Below are 26,376 nucleotides of genomic sequence, written 5' to 3'. Positions count from 1 at the left end.
AACTTCATCCAGAAAGGTCAAACTCTGCAAGAATTTTTCAAAAGCTGTTCCTTTCCTGAAATAATTAAATGTAAGTTGTGCAACAGTTCACTGGGGCAAGCTATGAATCCAGATGGCAGAAACAACAGTTGGGGAAGGGCTGGTAATAATTCAAGTGTTTAATTTGTTAAAGGTTTTGCAAGTCCAGCAAGTGTTTGGATGGAAGTGTTACCCATACAGGGCTTGCATACAAAATGAGCATTATACCACCTCAGATAATGCCTGCTTGAATGAAGAGATTCTGTATTAAACAGTATATTTAAATCTCATCTATGAATGCTCTTTAAATAGTTAAGCAAAGGTAACATTTGGTTTCTGAGGAGAGCAGATGGAGAGATGCTCTGGTAAAGATGCTTAAGAAGAAAGAATGGTTCAATAAGTGAGACGTGCAGAAGCCCCATCTCCTGAATCAAATTTTTTTCCCATGAGGATTGCTTTAGTAGCAGTTCTTGCTCATACGGTTCTGTAAGAGCAATAAATAGAATATAAATGTTCTGTAAATAGAATAGTCAGAGCAAGCTCCTGGTAGTGGGAACAGCACTGCTGACATTCAGTCCTAGTGCCGCAATGAAAGATGAAAAACCTTGGTACTTTGTGCAGCATTACTGAGATGTAATTTCCCTAATTCTGTTAAGTTGAAGGAAAAAAAAAAGAATGAGATAGGAATGACCTGACACATTATGATTAAGGTTATTCTTTAAGATTTGTGAACTTCTGAAAGATGTCATCAGAAAATTCTTGGGTATGAATATAGGCAAATATCAAAATGACTGCATTATCATTTATTTCCACTTATTGTTAAAACCTTCAAACTTCAGTGAAAGACTATGAAGAAACGGATGATTTCTTCTTCTAACGTGCATGGTAGTTTTCTGGGGTAATAAAAGATTTCTGGTCCATGAGGATCACGAAGAGCAAGCAGAACAGATAGTCTTGGATGCAGACATTTTATTTCAAGGGAAAAACAGATTTCTCAAGAGAGAACAGCTGGATTAATGGCCCATTAATAAAACCAGTAATATGATAATTTTGTCCTATAGCGCTAATAATCACATTCTAGATAATTTTTAATTATACAAAGCATGCATTTATGAAAAGGTCACAAGAAAAACTGATAGCTACTTTATAAATATCATGGATTCTGGTTGTTTATGGGTTTAATAAGTTTTTCTCTCCCAAGATTAAAGAAATGGCATTAAAGGAACAAATATGATCCCGGACTGGTTTTGTGGGCAGTATTTAACATAGCTTATGCTGACTGATTGGTGACTTTGGCACATAGTCTGATACAACAAGAAAAATTTGGTGGTGAGGGCTCACTGTCCACATTATATGCTTTTCAGGGTGATTTATTTTAGAGAGGTGTCATAGTCTGGTCCTTAGACTGAATGAATGGCCATTAGCTGTGCTTCTGCATAATGTCTTCCAGCTTTGTTTCAGCTAAGAGGAAACCAGAGGATGCGTTTCAAGACCATTCCACATGATGAACCAAAGCACAGCCAGTCAGACAAGGGGGAGAGTTGCTTTCAATTTTAGTCACTCTGTATCTAAAGAAATATGCTGTTGCAGATACAGCCTGTGACAAGAAATGGGCATATTAGGGGCTTTTTGCCCTAAAAATGTTTAGCCGCATGTAGCATGCCTAATCTGAGGAATGATGTCTATCTACTGGACATAATTTGATGAAGCAGAGCAGTAATTAAGGTATTGTCTCCAGTGGAATATTTTAAGCTTTACCTTATTCCTTTGCTTACAAGGACATGGTATTTCATTTAGCTGAACTGGACATCAGTCAGAAATAGCTTGTTAGGACTAGCCCCAAATCCTGTTTAAGAAAGTGCAAAACCTTCTGCAACTGTAACTACCAAGGGACTTCCACATCATGTTACCTGCTCTGGTGGAAACAGAGTGAAATTATTCTGTGATAGTTGTTCACACCATGACTAGGAACACCTGAAATGCTGGGATACATTCTGCACGAACATTGGTTTCGTCCAGACTGAAATCAAGTTTAAAAAGTCTGAGTGACAGACTTCATCACATCACACCCCATATTCAGCATAATAAACATAATAAATTCAAGTATTTAAATATTGTTAAAGAGGTAGAGAACAGAACTTTGTTTGGAGAGTTTTGTAACATAAATTGCAGCTCTTTCTATTAACAGATAGAAGAACTGAGTAGTATTTCAAACCATATTAATACTTCTAATCTTTCTCTAGATCAGAGGAATCTCAGGCGATTTAAAGGATCACTCTTTGGGCTCAAAGACTTGAAAGTATTTTCCACGTATGTAAATTTACTTTTCCAAGGGAGCAAGATAATGAGTGGGCATTTAAACTGCAGATGTAATGTAAGCACCAAATTCAGCAAAGAGATCCAAAACAATCTCTCCCCACTCTCAAATGCACCTCTGGCATCTCAGATTTTGAATGAAAGCAATCTTGTGCAGGGACGTACATCGCCTCAGCTGACAGACCACCTCTGTGATGAACTCCTCTCCAAGGCTATCAAGGAGCAAGAATCTCTGCAGTGACATGTTTTTGTCTCTTTGCTTCTACGCACTTGGTGCACTTTGACTGCATTTTAGGAAAGTAGTGTGGCAGTAGACTTTTTTTTCTGGCTACTGCATCGTTCCTGTCCAACAGTTGTAGAGCTGTCTCAAGGAGGAAGTGTTGTTCTGTGCAAATCCCTCTTCAGGTGGTTTGTCATAGTTGGTGACTCAGCCTCTGTGTGGATGGCAAAGAGTGAGTTGTGCTGTTCTTTGCGGGAGGTACACTTTTATTTTTCCTAGAAGAAGAATGACAGTTGCCTAAAAAAAATCATTAACATATATCAAGTTATTCAAATTTTCATGCAGAAGGGTAGACTTAACTATTCAGCAGTTGTTTTTTTTTCACCAAAAAAGGTGTTCTGGCTGATTCAAACTTGCTACTTGGCAAAGACTGAAAAAGGTTCACTTCCCCTTATTTCACTCCAGGCACAGCATTTGAAGTCAGTAACAGAGCCGATGAGAGAGTTGAGTTGTGGGGACCGGAATGCAGTTCCCTCCTCTGTAGATGGATATGTCAACACTCAGCTCTCAGAAGCAAAAGGTACAGGATATTCTGAATTGTTCTTGAACAGCTACTTCTCCCCTTTGCATTAAGTAGTCTAATATGACATATTTACGGGAATGGTAACAGCAGTTTGGGAGTTGTTTACTTTCCCATTCTGTACAGACATTTTTAAGATGAAAATTAAAATGTTTAATTTCAAAATCATCACAACAAAATGTTTTCACTCATTCAAATTTTTATTTTCAACATCTTCTCTCTTACTAAGCAAGGTTCATAAACCTGCTGTGCAGAGAGAAATTCTGAATACTTAACCAAATACTTAGCTGCTATAGTAACCAGGCTCACTCCCATATATTTTCAGTTCAGAAAACATTAGGGAAGTAACACTGAAGCAGAATCTCAAAGCAGTTCCACTGTGTTTGCATTCTGAGGGAGGAGTCTTAGCACTTATCTGCCTTCCATGGGCCCAGGATAGTATTGAGATACTATTAAAAATATTGTGTGTTGCTGATGTAATCAGACAGGTTTGAACATGAGCTACGGTCGGATGAAAATGGGTTTAAGGATTGCTTTAAGTGAGGGGCATGTTTATGGCAACAGGAGTGTCTCAGCAGCAGTGCTTTAGCTAAGCAGAAAATAAAAAGGAGTGTAGGATATTTTTATCTTGGACTTAGTTCTGCATTTTTTTCTGGGTTTTGGTTTAGTATTGCAAATTCTGCTACAAAATAAGATGCCTTTAAATAATATTTCTGAGCTTGTCTTCCCTATATTGCTAACTACTCATAATTTGGGTTGGGAAAAATATATGCCAGACTAAAGCAGGAAATGCCTCTGATTTCATGTGACCCATACATCTGCAATTTATAGGTGATCCTGGGTTTCATGAACATGAGCTATGGGATGAAACTAGAAGTGATAGGCCAAGTAGTGCAGTCATCATGTGCCCTTAAATATGTCAGGTTTTAAATCAAGAAAAAACCTGACAGCAGGTTTAAAATCCAGAAATTTGGAGCTTAGTTCAATTAGAGACAGATTTCAAACAGTATTTAGAGTCTTAAATTTATCTGGGCTTATTGAAGCATTTGACAGATGCCAGTGCAATTCACTTTGGAACATCTTGAAGGTCTATTGCATGCCAACAAAAATCATGAACCTCATCAAAGTTTTATGCCAAGGTTCTGCTTGAACAGTTAAAGTAAATGGGAACTTGCATAAATGGGCTGATGAAACTCTCCTGTCAGCCACACACTCATGCAAAATCCCACTGTCAGTCATTGACTTTATTACAATAAAAAAAAATTAAAATTATATGAAACAAGTATGGCAAACCACAAGATACTGTACCAGAATACTAAAAGGATACTGTCAGCTCTAGCCTTCTAAATTACAAGTATAGACAAAAGCTTTAAGGACTGTCCCTCCCTACAAAAAAAGACAATGATATCAACAATAAAATATCCTCCAAAAATGGGCCTACTGAACAACTGCTCCCACTGTATCTCAGTAGGAGACAATGACATGCTGACAATGGCAACTCACCTCTATCTCACAGGCAGATGCCCAGCAAGGGCAGACACCTGAAGCAAAGAATGTCATCAATTACCAAAGCAGTACCTGGCCTTCAGCAGCTTAAACAAATTTTCATCACCAATCATCTAGACCATATGTGTCCCAGGTTGTCCCTACAGCCAGGTGTGCTTCATAATGTCCCACATACCTTTCTCTTCCACATCTGGGCATCTGCTGGAGGGCACCAACCGTCCCTATCTGTCTGCAGTTCCAGAGTTCCTCACTCAGTGGTGTGCAGATAGTGTGTGTACCCAAATCTTTTCTCCTCCTATGCATTCAGGACATGGCCATGGAGTTTCCATGAGAGAAGACCATACTACAGACCAAAGTGTGGCTCCGAGAACATGCCTCCATGTCCTCTGTTCAAATGCAGATGTTGGGAACACACTGAAGGCAGAAGCGTCTAAATGACCTTGAAAGCAAATGCTTCAGTAAAGATCTAGATATTGGACAGATTAACTCAATAAAGAACACCATGACTTAAAGGAAATAGCAATAGCTGATCTCCAAAGTGATTCGGAAAAAAAGTAAGGAAGTGTATCGTAACTGTACCACAGATAAAGACACAGCGGCTGCTAGAAAAGGAATGGATGGGACAAATAGACACTACATTGGCACAGTGCATGCAATTCTTAATCCCAACAGCTAGCCCAAGATTAAAGTTTTGTAGATTACTCCAGATAATGGGAGAACCTGAGGTTTGAGTCCAGCATTTTTCTTACTCTGATTGTTCTGCAAGCTTTTGTTCATAAGAATGGACAAGTTATTGTTTTCTTGTCCACAACAAATGTTGCCTCAGCCACAGTAAATATTTTTATTTTCTCGGTACAAGGGTTCTCTTGGCCAGGAACTGCAAAGACTCTTTCTGGCTCTTTCTCCATCCCACAATGCTACCCTTGCTGCTTCTCCAACAAGCTTTTTACCCAGCTCTCCCTCTCACCATCATCTCCCACTCACACATGCAGAGACACCTGCCTGTGCAGGACCATGCTCAGCAAAATTTCTATTTCCAAGTACTTTGAAATTCCTGAGCTGCCTTTGCCTTTCATGTAGAAATAGTGATGGGTGGTTAAAGAGTACTATTGGCCTTCTGACTTCCAGGGAAGAATTTAATGACTTCTCATAATCACTTTGTGTAAAGTGGTGGTGCCCAACAGCTTCAGAAAGTTGTAACACAGACTGCAGTAGCAGATACATCTGACCTTGTTTGAGGCATAAGGATATCTGATAGTGCAAAATTTCACTACCATTCATCTATCTAAACATGCAGATAGGTATCAGGTGGGATCTACAAAAATGCTGGCACCTACATTACTTTATAAAGCTACCCCTGAGGACCTGATTTAAAGCCATTGTAGTTACAGAGAAATTACTATTGACTTTAGTAGGATTCAGTTGAGATTAATGTTGCACACTTCTTTGCTGCCCTTTGCTGTCCCTGTTCCTGTGATTTGAATTGCTCCCTCAAGGCATTGCAAAAAAAGGATGGAAATGTTAGCAGCAATGCATGGGAAATTGAATACTTGTCATTCTGATCTTGACAGTATCTGTTTAACACAGAAAGAAAAATAATGTTTTAAAACTTTGATAGAATTGTTCATATATTTTAATGCTCTTGCATCTTTTAAAAAATATCTAAACAAATTTTGAAATATTCCAGCTTGTTGGAAAAGGAATAAACGTTTGTCACTTACTTGCAGCCTCACTAACTGGAGTAGGGTGACTGAAAAGCTCTCCCATGTTCTTGCAGCAAAATTATGTCCATGGAAATCATGTGCAAGTATTTGATTTCCACATCACTGTAGAATACATAAAACCTATCTTCAGTAAATATTTTCCAATATATCAAAATGCCTGATGACAAGGAGTCAATGTCAAAATCTCTAACTTTCCTAGGCATCAAACCAAATACATCAATTAAACATAACTGTATCAAGCCACATGCAGAACAAATAAGGTGACAAGTTTTGTTGGGTTGGTTTTTGGGTTGGTTTGGTTTTGGGGGGCTGTTTCTTGGTTGGTTGGGTTTTTTTAAGGGTATGTGACTGGAAAATGTCTGAATTGGGCAGCAAAAAAAAATTAAGAGGAAGATGGAATAATAAACTAAGAAACAGGGGCCAGTTATTTTACAATTTTGTAGTGTTGGAGAGAGGAGAAGGATGATAAATTGAAAGCAAGTGTAGTAGTGCATGACTGGTCTGCAAAGGTGAAGAGATAATTTTGGATTTGGAAAGCTTAAACCTGTGATTGTTAAAGAGGAACACTGTGTACAGAACTGCTCTGTATCAAACCTAATGTCTTCCCCAGTGTCACTAATGTGATTGAAGACCTATTTCCAGAGTCATCTCTACTAGCAGACAAGAACTGGCTGCAGAAACTCTCATCAGAACATGTTAGCAATGCATGTGACTTGGTTTTCTACTTCCAGCTTCACATGTAATCTTTCAAGTTGCCTTTTCCTCCTATATTTAAGAAAATATAGTTTCCTTTGTGGAAGCATCTAATTTTCTCTCAGCAATAGGTCTATGAGGTTATTAAATTATTTGAAAACATACATGTCAGCTTTTCTAAAGTTTGGACCCTGATCAAGAACATTTAGCTTTCTAAGAGTAACTAGAAGTTTGTGCATTCTTTGGTTTGCTCTTTGACATATAATGTTAGTAACAACAATGATAACTTCCTCTATCTACTATGATTTTAGGGATTATAAGTGTTGAGAAAGGTTTCAGTGCCATGACTGGATTTGCCTCTGGTAATTGAAAGATAAATCCTGCTCTTCCAGAGCAGATGAACTCTGTACAACCTCTCCAGAGGCTATGACCTGCCTGAGGAAATCAGATGCAGAAGGGATTCACTCACAGCTCTGGCAGTTTTTGAAAGCATACAGCAGCAATTTTGTGGAGTCAAAATTAAAGTCTGCTTTGTTAAGGATGTATTTGAACATGAGATTTTCCAGAGCAAAGTTCAAGTGGAGAAGTGCAATTGAGGCACTTTGACTCAGATCAAGGTGCTGTAGAGGTACGTGCAGGGAGGCTCACACCCAGGTCAGGTTACTGGGGGACAGTGACAACATGGTCAGGTTGGTGAGAGCAGGACAGCCCCAAGTTCTGTGGGAAGATATTTCCACAGGGCTCACTAAAGTCCCAGTTCTAACCTCCACCAATTTCCTTCAAGACTAAGAAGGTGTTGTAATGGAAAAGATGCTGATGGACATGAGCCCTAATCGGGTAAAGTAGGTGGAACGCCTCTAGGTACTGTCTCCATTAATCATCGCCATTAAAATGTAATTCCTTCAACTTTTTTAAACTTGAGAAAATTGCATTTAATCTACACATAGGCTGAAGACCTCTCCTGGTGACACTCTTTGTGCTTAATGTGCCAATTTCAGTCTACTATCAAAATCTAAAGTTTCTCAAAACTGCTAAAATCCTCTCCAAAAGTCATGCTTTTAGGATGCACTCTTTCTCTAGTCCTCCTGTGGCTTGACTTGAACTCAAAGCTTGTTGATTCTACTTTCCACATACTAAAATAAGGTATTAATCCTGTAGTACAGATCAAGCAGTGTGCTCATAGTCTGTATTAAAGTGACCAAGGTGAAATTAGATTGCACTCTGGTCATTTACTTCAGGGCAAACACCGTCACATGAATAAAACATGTAGGAAGTGTTGGCATTAGCTGTTACAAGCCTTCAAATCCTCTACAGTAGGTTAAAAATTGGCCTGAAGGTCAAGCTTAAGTGATGAAAATGTTATGAAATCCTCTACACTGATAATTCAAAATTTATTTACACTAACAGCTGGATCACATGCAGGAACAAACCTGAAGCATAATGCAATATAATGGAATATAACGCAATATAATGGAATAGCATAGGTATTCCTACACAACACTGTGACACATAGCCATGCAAATGAAAAATTACTAAAACCACTACCGTACTTAAGAAAATAAAAGATTAAATATGAATTTATGCAGAAGGAGATAGCTGTTTATTTGAAGAAACGACAAAGCAATGCCGGCAGCTAACGCAATGGTTTTACTGGAATGAGATGAAGAAATGTGTCTGAATAAGCAAGACAGGTGTGTGTCTTCAGCATCACTGTAGAAAGGCATGAAGCATTTCCTGAATGTGCTTTTATTTAATGCATATGCACACAAAATATCTCATACTGGATAGCTAGCATGAGCTATTTTGTTATCTAAAATGAGAACAAAACATAATGACTAAAGAGAATATCGATATGTGAGATTAATGTTGAGTCATCTTGTCTGCTGTGCAGAAAAAGTTCCCTGTAAAATACAAAGTGAAAGTGAAATAAGGGAGGAGAACAATAAAAGGTGTTACGAAAAATAGGAAGTAAAATCCTTATATCCCTGTGATGGCTGGGCAGGTATGTGATGATGAGCAGGCAGAGGAATGTGAGGATTCAGGAAGAACTAACTGCCTCAACAATACTCTTCCTCAAGAACTGAATACACCAAACCCAGATTGCAATCTTCCAATCATAGAGTAGAATGGCTTGAGTTGGAAGAGGCCTTACAGATCAAGTAGTCTCAACACCCCTGCCATGGGCAGGGACACCTTCCACTAGACCGAGTTCCTCAGGGCTTCATCCAGTCTGTCCTTGAACGCTTCCAGTGATGAGGCATCCACAGCTCCTCCGGGCAATCTCTTCCAGTGTCTCACTACCCGCACAGAAAGGATTTCTTCCTATTATCTAATGTAAACCTACTGTCTTTCAGTTTGAAGGCATTCCCCCTTTTCCTGCCACTACACACCCTTGTAAAAAGTCCCTCTCCATCTTTCTTGTAGGCTCCCTTCAGGTCCTGGGAGGCCACAATCAGGTCACCCCAAAGCCTTCTCTTCTCCAGGCTGAACAATCCCAACTCTGTCAGCGTTTCCTCATAGGAGACGTGCTCCATCCCTCTGGTCATCTCAGTGGCCTCCTGTCGACTTGCTCTAACAGGTCCATGTCCCTCCTGTGCTGAGGACCCCACAGCTGGATGCAGTGCTCTGGGTGGGATCTCACCAGAGCAGAGCAGAGGGGCAGAATCCCCTCCATTGCCCTGCTGGCCAGGCTGCTTTGGATGTAGTACAGGACATGTTTGGCTTTCTGAGCTACAAGTCCACATGGCTGGGTCATGTCCAGACTCTCTTCCACCAGCACCCCCAAGTCCTTCTCAGCAGGGCTGCTCTTGATCTGTTCATCCCCCAGCCTGTATTGATACTGAGGGTTGCTCTGATCCAGATGCATCACCTTGTACTTGGTCTTACTAAACCTCAAGTGTTGTGGCAGCTGAGCCAGCAGCGGTGGAGGCGAGGGGCCAAAGAGCTCCGGAGCAGGAGAGGCCCATTGGTGGGCCAGCTCCGAAGTTTAAGATCACCCCAACTCAAGGTGAGAAGGAAAGGCTCCCCCATCAGGCTTTGTGGTTCTGTGCAGATTTGGTCTGTCTGGTTGGCCCATTGGCCCTTGCCCCTGACCACTCCCCCAGAGTTTCCCCATTGGCTCCCCTACCCTAGTCCTGCCTGTGTACTGCCCATGTACCCTCAGACCATTGGTCTCTGGTGCTCGCCCTGCTCCCATATAAAACCCTGGACCTGCATTGTTCTGGGCTCTTTGTCCCTGGACACTTTCATGGCGTGCTTGGAATAAACCTTCGTCCATGGAACTCTGTACGGAGACACCTCCTGATTCTTTGCCTCTGGTAACTCATGAGCTATCCAGCTTGAGTGTGTGTGCTTTCATGCGTCCATCTGCATGGGTGTGAGAGTTAGCCTGCTAGTGTGCTAAGCGGCACCGCTGGAGCAATCCCCTGCCCGGGATGCTTTTGGGACAACGCGGCAACCTCTCCCCCGACCACCGCACCGCCTTACTCAAGATATTCTCATGGGTCCACTTCTTGAGCCTGTCCAGGTCCTTCTGGATGAATCCTGTCCTTCAGGAGCACCAACTGCATCACTCAGGCTGCCGTCATCTGAAAATTTGCCAAAGGTGCACTCAATCCCTTCATCTCATGCTCCCATTTGTAATGTTTCTTTCAGCAAACATGCATTTTCCATTCAGTTATACTACAAGAAATTTTCTAATTCTGTCCCTGAAAATCAGTTGCATTGCATAACTACAGTGCAACAGCTACTGTGCTCTGCTGTAGGCATAACAATATATTTCCAGGGAGAGACAAGACAGGGAGAGGGAGAGAAGGAGAGAGAAGTTATAAATTATTTTAATTATCAGGAATTTCTGAACAGGAGTTAATATAATTTTAGACTTTTTCCCCCCCTGCACAATATTCAGTGTATAACAAATCACAAAAATCAGAGTTAAGGATACTTAGAGGAAGACTTGGAAATAAGAGGGAAAGAACCTAATAAATTCACAAGGCAATGAGGTATTAAATGCTCTTTGCATGCTATCCTGATTAGTTAATCTTTCATTTACATGGTCTTTGGGTCTGGAGACTTTCCTGTGTCCTTCAATCACTGTCTCTGGTCATCCTTCTCAAGGTTACACTCAGTGAAATGTCAACCCTATCTCCAGACAAAGAGAGCTAGTTAAGAGGATTGCCAGTGAGGCTTAGGCTCTGTTACGCCAAGTTTGCCTTAAAGTCCTGTCTGAGCCCTTTGCCCTGCAGCAGAATCAGAAAAATCGGTGTAGGTAGGTGTAAGAACATGGTTGAGCTTGGAGGCCAAAGCTGTGAGCTTTATTTTTCCCAAGAAAACAATATTAGAAAGCATTTGTGAGTCTGCAGCAGGTTGTCTCATGAAAAGACAGTCTAAATTGGAGAGTTGGACAAGGTGGAGGCATTGACACTATCCTTTTCTAGCACCATTCCCCCACCCTCACTGCAGGATCATAGAGAAGGTAGGGCATCTCCCCTGGAACTCCCTGGGGTCAGCCTGGCTCCTCCTGGTTAAGAGGGAGCTGCTTGTGGAAGGATTTGGGTTTTGGCTCTCTGAGCTTCTCCCTCTTAATGTTGGCTTGCCGGCCAGCTGCCCACAGAATGGGCAATTGGAGCATCTGCTCTTTTCCCTTGTTGCTCCTCCAGTCCTTTTATCATCCACACTAGTTTGAAGTGCCTTTCCATGAGACACTAGAAAAGGAGAGCTTTTATTTTTCTTTTTGAAAAGAAGAACTGACCTATCCAAGAGAATGAAATATTTTCTCAGGATAATCATCACTGTGTATAAAATTACTAATGTAAAAAAAATTTTAAGAACAGTGCCAGACTGGGATTGTAAATTAACTTTTTTGTTCCTAACAATTGTAGGAGATTTTCGAGAAAATGTATTTCTTTTGTGCTCTTAGTTATTTAGCTTGCTTTAGAAGTGCCATTTCTTGAGGGTTTTTCTTCTCCTTTCAATACTTAAACCACAGTCTTTCTGTGAGATTTATTAATTGGTTTTGGTATCCTGTTGACAAAAATTTGAAACTGGGGTTGTTTATAGGATCCTGCTGTGATCCATGACATTAAAAATTATTTTTGTTTTGTTTTGTTTTGTTTGTTTTTTTAAGCAGAAGGTTTTTTGGATGTGTCTATATGTATATATGCATATACACACACACACACACACACACACACACGTATACACTATACATATATGTAACAACTCTGGGATTAGAGTCTCTGATCAAAGGGGAGAGCGTCAGAAGGACTTAGCTGCTGCAAAGCTGAGCTCCATCACAGCTCCTCTTTGCAGAAGTGGTTGCTCCTCTTTCCCTGTCACTTGCAGAGCTGCCCCCCTGATGTCAGGATTTCTGGGACCCGGGATAGAGCCAGAGAGGGTGCACATCACACCTCAGAGCCCATGCATATGCACACATACAGCTACATCAGTCTCAAGAAAATTCAAACCCAAATATGTTTGTACTCCAGAAAACTAGCATTTCTGCCAGGCAGTTTCTGGGACTGGATCTCACACCAAAGCAGGGTTTCATTCACAGTCATCCATGGGAAGCTGAAGAAGAGTTCTGGGAGGAAGCAGTACCAAGAGGGAATCTGTTGTCTTTGAATTACTCCTTAAAATGCATGAGGCAATTGTGTCTGAGGGGTATCTTATAGTATTGATCCTGGCCCTTAAAAATGTCGTAGGAAACATTGCCCATGCTTGTAACATGATTCCTTTTCTTCCTTGGAACAAGTGAGAAAATAGGATATGTAGGGTTGAAGATAAGTATTAGACAACTAAAGTAGTCTCATAATTTATTCTTTATGTGAATAACTTATTCTAGGACATGTTTGTCCAATCTTTACAAAACTTTGAGTTATCCTTCAAAGTGCAGCGTGTCCCTCTCCCAGACATCACTGGGCTGAGTCAACATGCCAACCTACAGTCCATGCCAGCATCCTCACTCTTCCCTCTCTCTTTTCAGATTCAGCTGAGGTGCACATCAAAACCAAAATCCAAGATAGTCACACACATAAGGGGCTTCTTTTCTCATGCCAGATTCTAGAATGGGTTGTTTGTGGAATTGCAAAAGATACCCTGGGTAAAACAACAGAAAAGGTGGTTTCAGTGATATTTACAAGGGTGGAAGATAAAGCTGCTAGTTTCTGCTCCCTTTTTCATCACCTCTTTGACACACTGGTGTGTAAGTTTTCTGGCATTAAGTACAGGCTATACATCACTTCTCCTTCTGCTTCTTGCAGAAGCCCAAATTTCTGGTTGATTTTCAAAGACAAATAGTCAAGCTCTGGGATTTTGACGAACTGGTGCCACTGCTGCCTGAGGTGGGTTTTAGGACAGTAAAATACATTCTGTCACAGTGATGCTGAGGAACTTCTGAGAGGAACATGCAAGGTGAGAAACTACAGGGAAGTATGGAAAGACTTTGACATTTCTTTTTCCAAAGGAGCAAGGGTCAATAAAATTCTTACTTTGCAAGTTCTTTCTTTTGCATCATGAATAGAAGTTCAGGATAGATAAGCAACAACATGACTTAGTGATTAAGTTTTTCCTAAGTTAATACCAGAACTAAAAATAAGTCTTAGACCAAGGTAATTAGGTTAAAAAATTTTATTATGAACAGAATGCAGAACTCAGCTGCAATGTTTAGGAGCATAACCTTGTATGAATGTAATCCTTCCATATAGACTTGTGGACCTCAAATACTCTCAATTATGGCAAAGAACCATCTGGAAACCAGTCAAGAATATAAGCTAAAACTTCTCTTGTTCGATATTTCAGGAAATTTCCCTTTGTTCTTCTACACTGAAAGTAATCTGTCACTGTGGGAGATCAGTTAGAAATCACATTTCAATTATTTCTTCAGTTAGCAAAGCAAAAGCATAAAAAATCGTGGCAGAAAAAGAAGGCATATTCACAAAGGACTCATTGACAATTTTGCTCTTTAGCTGAAAACTACTCTTTCTGTAGGAAAATACAAGATTGGGCATATGTGTTTTTAAGCAACACATACTTCCAGGCCTTCTCACTCTTGTGGAATCTTAATAAAATACTGGTAAGATATACGATACCAGAGTTGCAGATATTACTATGGGGAGTATGACATAAATAAACCACATAGCTAAGACAGTGCGACTAGAACTCAGCTTGTGAAATGAAAGAAAATATTCAGAAAAATATTTAGAAACTAAAAGTGGTTCACTGTTCTAGAGGGCCTGTTGACCCCCAGTGTGATCTACTACACAGTGTATTTTTAAAGATGCTGTTATAAAGTTCCTTTATGGAATATCATGTTTGCTATGTGGCACCCCAATTTTATTGCAGAACAAGAGACTAAACAAGCTGTGTTGAAATCAGACCTGCTTTGATTTAAGAAGTCCCTTCAAATATAAATTTTTCTCACAGGGGAGGCAGCTGCACACTGCGTGTGTCAGTTCTTAAAAACAGAGAGATCAAAGTGATCAGAGAGGATTTTACAGTCATATAAACCTGTGCTGTAAGTATAGATGTTTCTTACCAACTTCCAGTGATTATTATGTTTGTGCCTAATTACTAATGCTAGTAATGTAAATAGCACATTTTTTTCTGCCAATTCCACAAGCACTGTAAAAATTCAATTAATTTGCCAATATTCTTCCTCCTTTCTCCTCTTTCTGCTTCTTCCATTCCATGTGTGGTCTTTCCGGTCTGCATAGGCTAAATACCAAGTCTAGCCATGGTCTGTTACAATTTCTGTAAGGAAGTAGCAATTGATGAAGAACATCAAGGAGGATACCTTTCCTACTCAGCTCCCTTAATACCAGTATCAATTTATACTCATTGCTACTCATCTCATACCCATACTGTGCATGCTCGTCAACAGAAGGGGATAAAAATACCTCTCCTCTCAACCTCAGAAAGGCTAAGTGACCTGGTGTTCCTGCCCTAATCAGTGAGGCTGAGAAAGAGGATCTGCTCCAAACAGACATTTTGTGGGGAGCCAGAGGGAGATGGTGTGGGAGTAACTGGGGGATAGATGTTCCTGTTTCAAGAATTACCTTATGGAGAGAGTGACATGATCTGTCATCATATTTAGAGATACAGATTGTTTAGGCTTACAAACAAAACCACTAGAAATACATGTTATTAAAATTTAACTGTAAAACTCCCAGTTTTTAACCAGGTCCTCATCTTTTTCCTACTTCTGTATTCAATCAATAAAAATGTTGTGACAAACTGATAGGAAAAAACCTTCTCATCAGTAATATTATTATATGAAGTTTCTTTTCTTGTGTTTCTTTTTTTTTCTGTCTTGTTGCCTACAAATAAATAAAAAAGGAGCTACCTAAAGAAAGGACCAGTCATAACATTTAGGTGAGGAAATGCAGGTGGCATCTGAAATAAACAAGTTTAAAGCAGTTAACAGTGACAGTTCCCCATCAGCCAGAGATGTCAGCAAGACAAGTTGCCAGAAAAGAAAAAGGGCTTTGAGCAAGAGGGGAGAAGCTGCCCAGACTATTGCAGGCAGAAGCACTCAGCAAGGTGAAAATGTGCTGCTTCTCCCAAAACAGACATCATCACATCAAGCCGAGAACCTGCCTATGTCATGCTCAGAAGTTTAGGCTGCCCTTAAAAAAGGTTTCCTTTGAAATACTGTCATGTGTTCAATGAGTCTGTACTGTGAAACACAGTGGGGAGCAGACACAGGTGTTTATGTTTCTTCCCTTTTTGAGGATGTCCTCAAAGTCAGACCTATTCCTATCTCAAGTGTTTAGTGGTGGCCCATCCGTTGCTGTGGGAGAAGGACCTGCCTGGGGAACAAGGAGATGAAGGAGGGCTTAAGGCTGCTCAGGAGCACAACAGCACAGCTGAAGAAACAGTGGGAAGGATGCTTTCCTTGTGTGACCTAATCTTACATGCTTTGCACTTCCAAATTCTGTCTATATTTTCTTCTGGGGACAGGTAGTAGTATGTCCTCAGGTGCCAGCTCTGGCTGGAGCAGCTAACACCCAGCTAATACAGAAGGGGTGGTCACTCAGGGCGTGGGTGGAAAAGGTCCTCAAACTGATAGTACAACATTAGAGAGGAGCCCTAAAATCTTCATGGAGTAGCCAGCTCAGCCAACAGCCCAGGAGGCAGATGAAAGGCAAAGTGAAAAAGTTATTTGGAAATTAGCAGTAAATGCTTCTGAACTTCCACCATGCTCTAGTATAGCTGCATGTTGCTCCTTTCTTACCACCTTTTCCACTTTCTCTTTTTTACTTTTTACCTTCCTCTCTTTTTCTATTCTCACTTCCTCCTTGGTTTACTTGATTTGCTCCACCTGCTTTGTGTCTATTCCTCTGCCTGTCTGCTGTCCTGCTCCCCATCCTTGCTTTCACAAATCAGACTGCAAGCCCTACTGAACTTTGTCTCACATACCTTCCCATTTAAGCATCTTCCTTTGCTGTGCAGCCATCAGTGCAAAACAAGGTGTATATCAACTAAACATCTATTCTGGCAACAGTTTCTGTTCAAACTTGTCAGAGTACAAGTGAATTATTGGATTTCGAAGTAGTTCTGCATTTCATTTTGGGGGATAACATCAAACAGGTTTATCTTCCATGCTTTGACAGTTTCTGCAAATGAAGTTCAGAATCTTTTGCTCAGGAGATTTTGATCTTGTGTATCATAACAATATTAAAAGGGAGAGTAAAGCTAAACAGTTTCTTGGAGAAGCTTGTTGTAAGCCAGTGAATTGCTTGTAGCTATGGCATTTTTCAGGCACTGCCAGAAGTAGGGCTGAGACTGAGGGTTAGTTGGCCATTCCAGGACTGAACTTCTGCACAGCCTCTTCCTCAGCCGGACATAGCGAGACTTCTGCAAAACCTTCTCAAGAAATATCAAGATAATGACATCCATTGTGTCATCTAGAAGCCGCTGATGAGCCATGTAAAATGTTGTCTTAAAGCTGCCGCTTTTAATATACCTGTTGGTCAGCACAAATATGGTCTTTTTGCTCAGCTGAATGCTCTGGGAAAGGTTGTCAAAGACTGGCTGTCCTGGGAGCCAGTCCCTTCCTTCCAGGCATAAATTGAACTGCCTGGCTTTTTGGTTTTCCAGCCTTTCAACCAGTTCCTGCAGCACCCACTCATTCACAGCTGCATCTTCATTGTCATAGGCAATAAAGGCATCGTAGCAGGCATCTGGTAAAGACAAGCGCCGATAGCCCTTCAGCTTGGCAGTGCAGTAATGGTAGCTATACCACACATCCCAGAAGTAGAGGTGGCTCATCACTGTGAACACCATAAAGCCAAGGACGGTTGAAGCTGACAGAGCGTACAGGATCAAATACGACGTGTCCAGCTGACAGGTATACAGATCCAAGAAAACCACGCTCCTTCCCTTATGTGCCCCTGGGCCAGCACAGGTCACGTCTGTGGCCAGAAGAGGAATGGTCACCTGTGTCTGGTTGATCCACCAGACAAACCACACAGCCTCACAGTTACACTTAAAAGGATTGCCATGCAAAAGCAGCATCTCCAGGTTGTTAATGACATTCTCGGGGAAGCTGGATCTCTTAATTATTTCAATCTTGTTTGAGCTGAGGTCCAAGTACCTCAGTTTAAAAGCACCTCTGAGAAAATGTTTGGTCAATTGCTGAATGCGATTGTTTCGGAGCATCAGTTTTTGGAGTGATGAGGTGCAATTGGACAGTTCTTTGGGAACAGTAGTCAGAAGGTTATTGCTCAGGTCCAGAGTTACTAGGTTCCTCAGAGAGGGGAGGCTTCCCCAGATGAAACTCTTCAGTTGATTATTTGTTAAGTTGAGGATCTTGAGACTAGGAGGCATTCCTTTAAAAACATCATGAGGCAAAAAACTGAGCGAGTTGAAGGAAATATCCAGTTCTTCTAGGCTGGTCAGATTCTTGAAGAAGGACAAATATCTAGCATTGCCATCCACCCATAAAGCATCTAAACGATTTCCTCTGAATTCTAAGATTCTAAGAGATTGGCTTTCCATTCCTGTATCAATAGTGGTAGAAATGTCATTCTCATTCATCATCAGCTTCTTCAGATGGGCTAGGTTTTTCATAAAACTAAGCACGTGAGTAATACCTTCTGCCAGAAAATAATGCTGGTTATTGCTCAGATCTAGAATTTCTAAAAATTTTAGCTCTTTGAAAGCAGTTTGGTGTAGCAAATCAACCCTGTTGTTAGAAAAATCCAGATATTTCAATCCAGACAAGTAAGAGAATTCACTTCCATTTAAAGTTTGACTTATTGCATTATCTGACAAATTGAGGCATTTGAGAGAGCTAAGTCCCAGGAAGTCTGAGGGGTTAACAAAAAATACATTGTTTCTGCTTAAATCCAGAGTTTTTCCGTAGTTAAGGCAATCTTCCTTAACTATAGATTGGTAGGAAGAAGCCTCTTTGTCTTTGGAACGGCAGCTTCGCTCATACACGTCATACCTGAAATAATGCATCTCTTGTCGTACTTGCCTGTTGTATTGCTCAACTGAAATGCCAGGATTAGAGCAAAATCCATAGAAGTTGCTTTCCCCTGAAGAAGGAGAAATTTTATTCACTGAGAGGTCAATGAACTTAAGAGCTGGGAATTCTTCAAACACTGTCAGGTCTGCAACTTTAATAAAGTTAGTCCCGAGATCCAACATGGTTAGATTCTGAAGACCGAGCAGTGGACGTAGATCTTGTGCTCTCAGTTCTTTAAAGACATAACCCTTGAGCCTCAGGGTTTCCAGGTTATAGAGAGAAGAAAATGTCTTAGAAAGATTCAAGAAGGGAGAATACACCTTCACTTCAAAGTTAAAGGACAGATCAAGCTGCATAAGGCTGGGGATAAATGTCAAAAACTGAGCATCTCCAATCTCCCTCATGAGGAAATTTTGGGAGAGGTCAAGTTCTTTGAGATTCTTGATGTTTTTAAACCAGCTGCTGGGTATGCTCTGAAGAGAGTTACTGTGAAGTCGCAAAATTCTTAAATTTTCCAAGGAGTCAAAAGCCTTTGAATGTATCTGAATCGAGCTCTTGGAACAAGGAATGCAAGGATACGGGGCATCATAGCAACGTGGGCAATTGCCACTTAGGTCAAGAATTTCTAGATTGGAAAGGCCACTTAAATCCTGTTCGTGAATCACTTGAATCATGTTGTTGTAAATATACAATTCCTTTAAAGTAGATGACAAATTGGGTGGAATATGTGTTAAGTTGTTGGACTTCAGGGACAGTATTGTTAACTTTTTCAGCCCCAGAAAGGCTGTTTTCTCAATTTCAAATGAAACGTTGCATGGATTGCGGTAGTAACAGTTCTGTCCAAGATACAATACCTCTATGTTTCCTAGCTCTGAGAAGCTGGCTTCATGGATAGAAAAGATACTGTTTGCTTCCAGGCTCAGCAGGGTTAAAGTAGCAGGAAGACCTCGGGGTATTTCTGCCAGCTGGTTTGCATCCAAATACAATGACTTCAATCTTGTCAGGGCAGCAAAACTACCAGTCTCAATCTTCAGTCTGCTAGTGCACACATGATTTTTGGGGCCAAGTTTGACAGGCACACAGTTGCATCTGAAGTCAATCTCCTGGAGGTTTTCAAGATGATCAAAGGATGTTGGGTAGACGTGGGGGATATGGTTAATACTCAGGGTAAGGTTGGTAACGTTTCCAGGGATCCCTCTGGGGACTTCTGTAAGGCGCCGATCAGTGCAGTCCACTGTCACAGTGCCTTCTGAGGACTTAACATCACAGGGTAAAGTTTTGGGAAACCAAGCCCCTGACAGCAGCATTGGGAATATGAAGAGCAGGATAAATGGCAATGCATTTGACATCTTTGCACGAGATACCTAAAACCAAGGAAATACGGAAGTATTAGTTTAATGCAATGAGAATATTTCACCTACACACTGGGTCAGGCCAACTATACAGCTAAATTGGGGTCCTGGTCACACACTGACCATGGATGGATGTGCAGGTAGGATTATAAGTTTCAGGAGGCATATATGTTGGTATTTCCTTTCCTTTTTTTCCCCAGGGGACACAGCATTTTATGCATGTAAAGAACATTATGAGTCTAATGAAAAAACAAAGAGTGTCTATCCTAACCAAATGGCCCATGTTATCCCAGAAACTGCCTATCTCCATCTTTTACTGCAGACCAATGGACCCCAGGGCCAGGATCATTTGCCAAGGCAAGTGCCCATGGAGCATAGCAGAGAGCTGGTAGGGAAACCATAGAGACTCTCTGCAATGCAAGGCATGTCACTCCATCACACAGGTACCATTTATTCTGCATCTGATGACGCGCACCACAGCAGACCATGAAGTGCTGGCTGTCACCAGCCATGGACACAGAACCTGCAGTCACAGATGGCAATACTGGCAGCTGCTGCACATACAAGTCCAGTAGCCTTTCTTCCTTTAAAACAGAGAAGGTGTAGGAATGAGGCCTACAGCCATGAGATATGCCGTGGTATGTGGTAAAGGGATTTCCATAAGGGATTACTCTGGGCATTATGGCCTGCTGAAGGGTAATGCATTATCAAGCAGAAACAGATAACCCTTTTACTTTCAGTCAGCCAGGTAGAAGAGGAAGAGAAGCTAAAGTGTCACAATTCTGTACTTTCCTTGTGCAAGACGCAAAGTCTTTGTAATTTCTTTGTTACTCTTGATATCTCTCATTTACATATAAGTGGCTGCTCTGTGTCCCCCATTAATGATGGCAGTAACAGAATATTTGGTCGCAGTCTTGCTTCCACTTCTCCCAAAAGTATAAATTGGCATTTGAAATCTTCATTGACAGAGGATGAGAATGCAACCATTTTAAAGACAAGTCAGTGGGCTTGTTTTTCTCTCTTCCCAAAACTAGGGATGCTTCTTTGGTAAGATTTGCACTGGGAGCACTTACATAGCACTGTACATTTGTATTTTGCAAGTCTAGTATATTTATCAATTATCCAATAAACTGTGGTATTGGTGAATCTGTGTTCATGAAAGTTCTTATTGAACTCAACCAGACTTACAGTGATGAATCAGTAATCCTCACAACTGTCGAATCTGTTAGCGAATGAGATGAGGCTTGTAGTGTAACTCAGGCTATTGTTGCATCTGGGAACCTGACCAGACTTAGTAGTACTAAATCGGCTCGAATCAGAAATTAAGTCCAGGCACACCCAGCCTCTCTGATCTCTGAGGACCAGCTGGAAAGCAAGGGAGTTTATTTTCTGCCAAATTGCTACACACTTAATGCAACAGGAGGAAAAGTCAATTAGATTCAACCTTTAAAGATGTGATAAACCAAAATAAACACTGTGCAAGCATTAGAGCATGACATAGGCAAGGTATGATTGCAGTCTAGATTAAATAGGCAAACTTCCTACATGAACTTGTATGCAGCCATTGCACTCAGGCCCTTAATTTTAGCTGCTTACTAAGTTCCTCAGTTTATTGTTATTAACCGAGGCTGCAGTGACATTCAAGAGAGGAAGAGGGGAGGAAGAGAGAGATAGAGAGAGACCAAGAGACCCTTCTCCAGCTGCTGCTTGGCTCTGAAGATGGAAAGAGTTCTAGCTTACCACACACCAAACAGAGACTAGCACTGAACATTTAGGTGCCTGGAATTAGGTGCAAAGAATCTGGGCTTTGAAAGTCTTCGTGAATATGTTTGTAGGTTTCTCACGTATTTCAGTATTTTTAGGGACTTAAGTGTTGTTGCAGAGCCAGCGTAGCTCCTACCATCTTTGTGCTTCATTTCTTTGTATATTCTTCCCTCTCCTGATAATCTTTGTAATGCATTAGCTGTTTTAACTGTAAAGAGTTACATCTTGGGGCTGTATCTGGCTATTTGCATATGTAAAATGTTGCATCCATTATAGTACGAGAACAAACAGAAAGACCTAAATAAGAGCAAGAAGCAATGCTGTCTTGTGCAATGTCTTTGCAATGAGAGGCTTGTTTAAAAGTACAGCAGGAGTATGCGAGCTGTTCTTTTGTCTGTGATCTATGCTTGGTTTTATAAGGAGTTCAAAAGAACTAATCTACTGATCTTAACTGCTATGTGCACAAACCCCTAATGATTTAGGGTGTTCAAATATTCAGCAACAGTACAGCTATGTGTTTCTGAAGGAAGTTTATCTGCTAATGTTCCATATATATGTGAGGAGTTCATGGGGGAAAGCCTAGAGAAACACCTCAGAAGTTACAGCAAGTATATTATTATGCTCATTCAGAAGTATAGGAGTACAGATAAATCCTTTCCTTTGCAATCATAATGCTCTGCAGCTTCGACCCATTGGACCATTTAGAAAACAGAAAAGCAGAATATGTTCTTGAAAATCTTCCAAAACAATTCCAGTCAAAGATATCTAAGAGCAAATTTAAAATGAAAGTTTAACATACCATCTTCTGTGTGCTTCCAGGTCTGGCAGATTAGATGCTGGAAGAGACTGTAAAACGGAGCAGGAGAGAACAGCACTAAAGTGGTTTCCAGTGGTTCAGCTGAGGTGTAGAGGAGAATGTAACATGACATAACTCACTCAAGACGACAGTAATCTGTACTGTATCTTCTTTCTCTTCATCTGAACACCAAAGGAAGGCAACTTCAAAGTCCTTAACAAGAGAGCCTGAGAGTAATCAGCTAGGAGAAAAGGCATTATGAAAGGGTAATATTCATGTGATCAACAAAGATTGCAGAAGCTCAAGTTCCTTTTTTTTTTCCTTTTTTACTGTAAGCTGCATGAAGGGAGACAAAAATTGTTAATTGACATGGAAGTTTAGTAATTTTTATAATTATTATTTGGGATTAATTTCTGCAGTTAATAGCTTCAAGGATTCAGATCTTACTAAGAATCACTTGTGTGCTAATAGGAGCAGACAAATCTCTTAAGCTGAATACTTTATGGAAGAAATGTTTGTTAAGTGAATGGAACTTAGGGGAGGGAACTGAAACCAAGACAAAAAGGATAATGGTAAGGGCATAGGAAACTGAATACAAAAAAGTGAAATCTATGTGTAAGAGCGTGCACAAGTTGGACTGTGAATGTTGATTTCTTCAAGCAACCAGCCACATCCCTGGTACATGTCACTGGAATATGAGATGCTTAGTGTCCACTTTGCTTGCATGAAAGTTTTCTAAAACACAATGTCCAGTCACCCAACCCTGTAATTTTTGACAGGTGCTCCCTCACAGTCTAAGGCTACAAACTGTGGAAATTTTAATAGCTGTACAAACACTTAGCATTTTCTTTTGCTCTTTCGTTTGTTTGTTTTTTGTTTGTTTTGGTTTGGTTTGGTTTGGTTTTTTTTGGTTTGTTTTTTTTGGTTTTTTTGTTTTTTTTTTTAATATTAGGAACTTTTTGTCAACCAGCTAAGAGCTCAAGGAGTTTCAATTCTATGTAATGTGAAACTGCAGCTTTAGCTGAGTGCTAATAAAATGCAGATAATTTCTTAGCTTTATTTTTTTTACCTATGAAATGTGGGAAGCACAATACAGCAATAATTCACTTCAGAGATGGAGGCAGGGTAAATGCAGGGAAGTTTTCAGAAGTCCAGAACTTCTGAACTGTAATTTGATCTTTAGAGGCACAGGGAGTCACTGGTTTACTGATTTTAGTAGTTCAGTTTCCCTCAGAAATCACACAAAATCTCTTTTGCCCCCTCTGAAACACAGAGTAACTGAAAACAGAAAAGTACTTCCTACTACATCACGTGTTAGGGGAGGACCCTCTGGTAAGAGCAAATGTATATTACTGCTGCTGTGAGTGAGGAAAACAATTTAAAATAAAGCAGGAGTCTTTAATTGTCATAATCATTCATCTGTAAGTTTGGTTGTTGGTTGGCTTCTAATCAGATTGGTGAACTCACATTTCCATTTTTTTTCCCTTTGACAACAGGAGGCTGCTTTATCTTATTTGTCAAAATCAAGATTCCACTGTGTTTATTTTAAATCTCGATAGTTAGAGTCCTAAAGCCTTGCTACAATGTCTTTTCTCTAAAGTGCTGACCCTCATTTCAAGAACGAGGTTACAACTCCATCTATTCATGGTTAATACAGTGTTCAGTGTAAAATGGCATAATTTACCCAGGAAATTATTCAAGAAAACCAGTTATCTTGCTCCGTTTTTTACAATACATAAGTTGACTTTTCAAACTGATGTTGCTGATAGCTGTTGCAGAAATGTGTTTGCGGGCACTAAAAATAATCACAACAATAGAAGACAGCACTGGAGGAGATTGGCCTACAACAAGGGCAGAGGAAGCACTCAGGGCTCTGGTAAGGGAGGACACCCTGATAGATCTGCATTAAGAGCTGACCCAAACCACCCAGGGTGCTGAGATATGGCCGAGGGAGCCACTAATACCACAGAAACAGACATTGCCTCTTCTGAAAGCTCAGGCTGCCTCAGGCTACCTCAGTGCCAACACTGACTGTTTGGTTTACAACAGGTTGAAAATGTTTGCTGAAAGGCAAGGTGCCCAGCAGTCCTGTTTTTGAAAGTGAGTTTCCTTCAAGGGGGCCAGAAGGCATCCAGAAATAGCTGGAATGAGATGGAGTTATTTTCCAAGTTCTCCAGGGTCAGCAAAGCAACTGTACCCCTACTGTTTTCCCCTTCCTCAGGGGCAGGTAAGATGGCGTAGCCACAGACATCATTCCTTCTTTTCTCTGGGGGATGATGAGGAGGAGAAGTAACAAGGTAGTCATGCTGGAAGTGATGGTGCACAGCAATACAGAAACTGCTGCAAACCACAAAACTGACAGGTTCAGAGGAATTTTGGCACTTTTAAGTGGGATATCCTCAAATCCTGCTTCTTAGTATTGGAAGTACTAGCCTACTGGCCCACTACAATTTGAAAATTTTTATATAGGTAATTCTGCCAGGGTTTATGAAGTTATCTTCAGGCAAGAGCACTGAGGGAGCACTGGAACAACATCTGCAGAGCAACGTGGAACTCAGACACTGCTCAACCCAAACAAATCAAATAGCAGGAGAGCATCTCTATATGAAATAAAGGCTTAAGATTATGGCAGACAAGAAACAGCTCACATTAAACACGCATGTACATCAATTATGGAGTTCTAAAGACCATGAGACATAATTTTCTCAATTTTTTTAGGCTTTGATACTGCGTTTTCAACAACTGTGCATGACATTTTTATCTGTGAGGGCTACTACTCAATAGAGGTTATTTTTTCTAATGTCATGAATTGCACTTGAAATGGATTGGTTTCTTGTCTCCCTCTATGTATGTATCTTTACACGTGCAAAACCCGTGCGCAATAGGAATGCATATTGTATAGTGTATGTATTACATTTATCTAGATATAGCTGCAGATATATCATACCACAACATTCAAAGTGTTTTTATGTGTTTAACCAAGGCCAAGGGCCTGCCATTTACAGTAGTGCAGGCTTCCACTCCCAGCCCTGTAACCTTCCTGCCTGGCTGCCCTGGAGCCTATGCTGGAGCCATATTTTCCCTTTGCTTTCATACCAATGTTCTCTGGACCCTATTCCTGCAAGCCTTGGTGGGACTGGGTGTCTCTTCAGAGCTGAGGGGCAGTGGCACATGCCTCATTTGGGTTCCCTGAAAAGTCACTCTTGAAGTGAAGTGCTGATGTGTGCCATTGCCATGAGTACACGCTGCTCCAACCCCTGCTTATGGAGTTAATGAATGCCAATTCATGAGGCAAGCAACCATTACCTGTCACTGAGCGTGTGACATCTTCATTACCCTTCACCTCATTCTCAGGCCATGAAGGTTCTGTGAACCCAGAAGAAAATCCAGACAAACAATTTTTTCCTCTCCCTCCCATCCTCAAGGTTCCTGGGCACCAGGTGACTGCTCCCCTCCTTACTGTCCTGGCAGGTCCCTGGCCCACTAGGCCCCCACAGGAGGGGGAGGTGAAGTGCAGCAGCCCACAGTTCAGAGATCCAACCAGTTATGAGGCATAAGGGGGAACTTGAACCAGAGCTGCTGCTGGACAGTGAAACCCATCAACCTCCAGTAGCAGGGATGCCTCCACCATTGTTTGCATCCTCTGAGGATGGAGGGAGTGACTCATTCTTTTGTATGTTTTGAGAGTCTAATTATAATTGTTATACTGATAGAGCAAAGCATGGAATAAGATTTGACTTGATCTGCAGAGGGTTCATAAGTTGCATCATAAGTTGTTAGGATTTAGATGATTGGAAATTATAAGTTAAAATGTATTATAAATTCTGTATTAATCTACTTATAGCTTATATTATGTTGATTTGTTTTGTAGAAATCCTGTGGCATTTTAATAATAATAATAATTTATGTGCTGTATTAATTATACTATCCTATCAAA

At 40.8% G+C, this 26,376-nt stretch overlaps 1 protein-coding gene across 2 annotated transcripts; it reads right to left on the bottom strand.

The window, feature by feature from the left end:
* Nucleotides 1-12,963: 12,963 nt before the first annotated feature.
* Nucleotides 12,964-22,777, bottom strand: LOC104686149 (toll-like receptor 7). 2 transcript variants are annotated; one of them, XM_039550519.1, is made up of 3 exons: nt 22,443-22,777; nt 20,328-20,459; nt 12,964-19,884 (listed from the first exon to the last, which is right to left on the bottom strand). In XM_039550519.1, exons 1-3 carry the CDS (start codon nt 22,570-22,572, stop codon nt 16,751-16,753), a joined length of 3,396 nt encoding a protein of 1,131 aa, XP_039406453.1. In that variant the 5' UTR covers nt 22,573-22,777; the 3' UTR covers nt 12,964-16,750. The 2 variants fall into 2 exon arrangements, with proteins under 2 accessions (XP_039406453.1, XP_019138643.3); XM_019283098.3 differs by lacking the exon at nt 20,328-20,459 and having other exon boundaries at nt 12,965-19,891; nt 22,443-22,774.
* Nucleotides 22,778-26,376: the final 3,599 nt, after the last annotated feature.

The sequence above is a fragment of the Corvus cornix genome, chromosome 1 (assembly GCF_000738735.6).
Source record: "Corvus cornix cornix isolate S_Up_H32 chromosome 1, ASM73873v5, whole genome shotgun sequence".
Lineage (NCBI taxonomy): Eukaryota > Metazoa > Chordata > Aves > Passeriformes > Corvidae > Corvus > Corvus cornix.
This window is presented reverse-complemented; position numbering and strand designations above follow the sequence as displayed.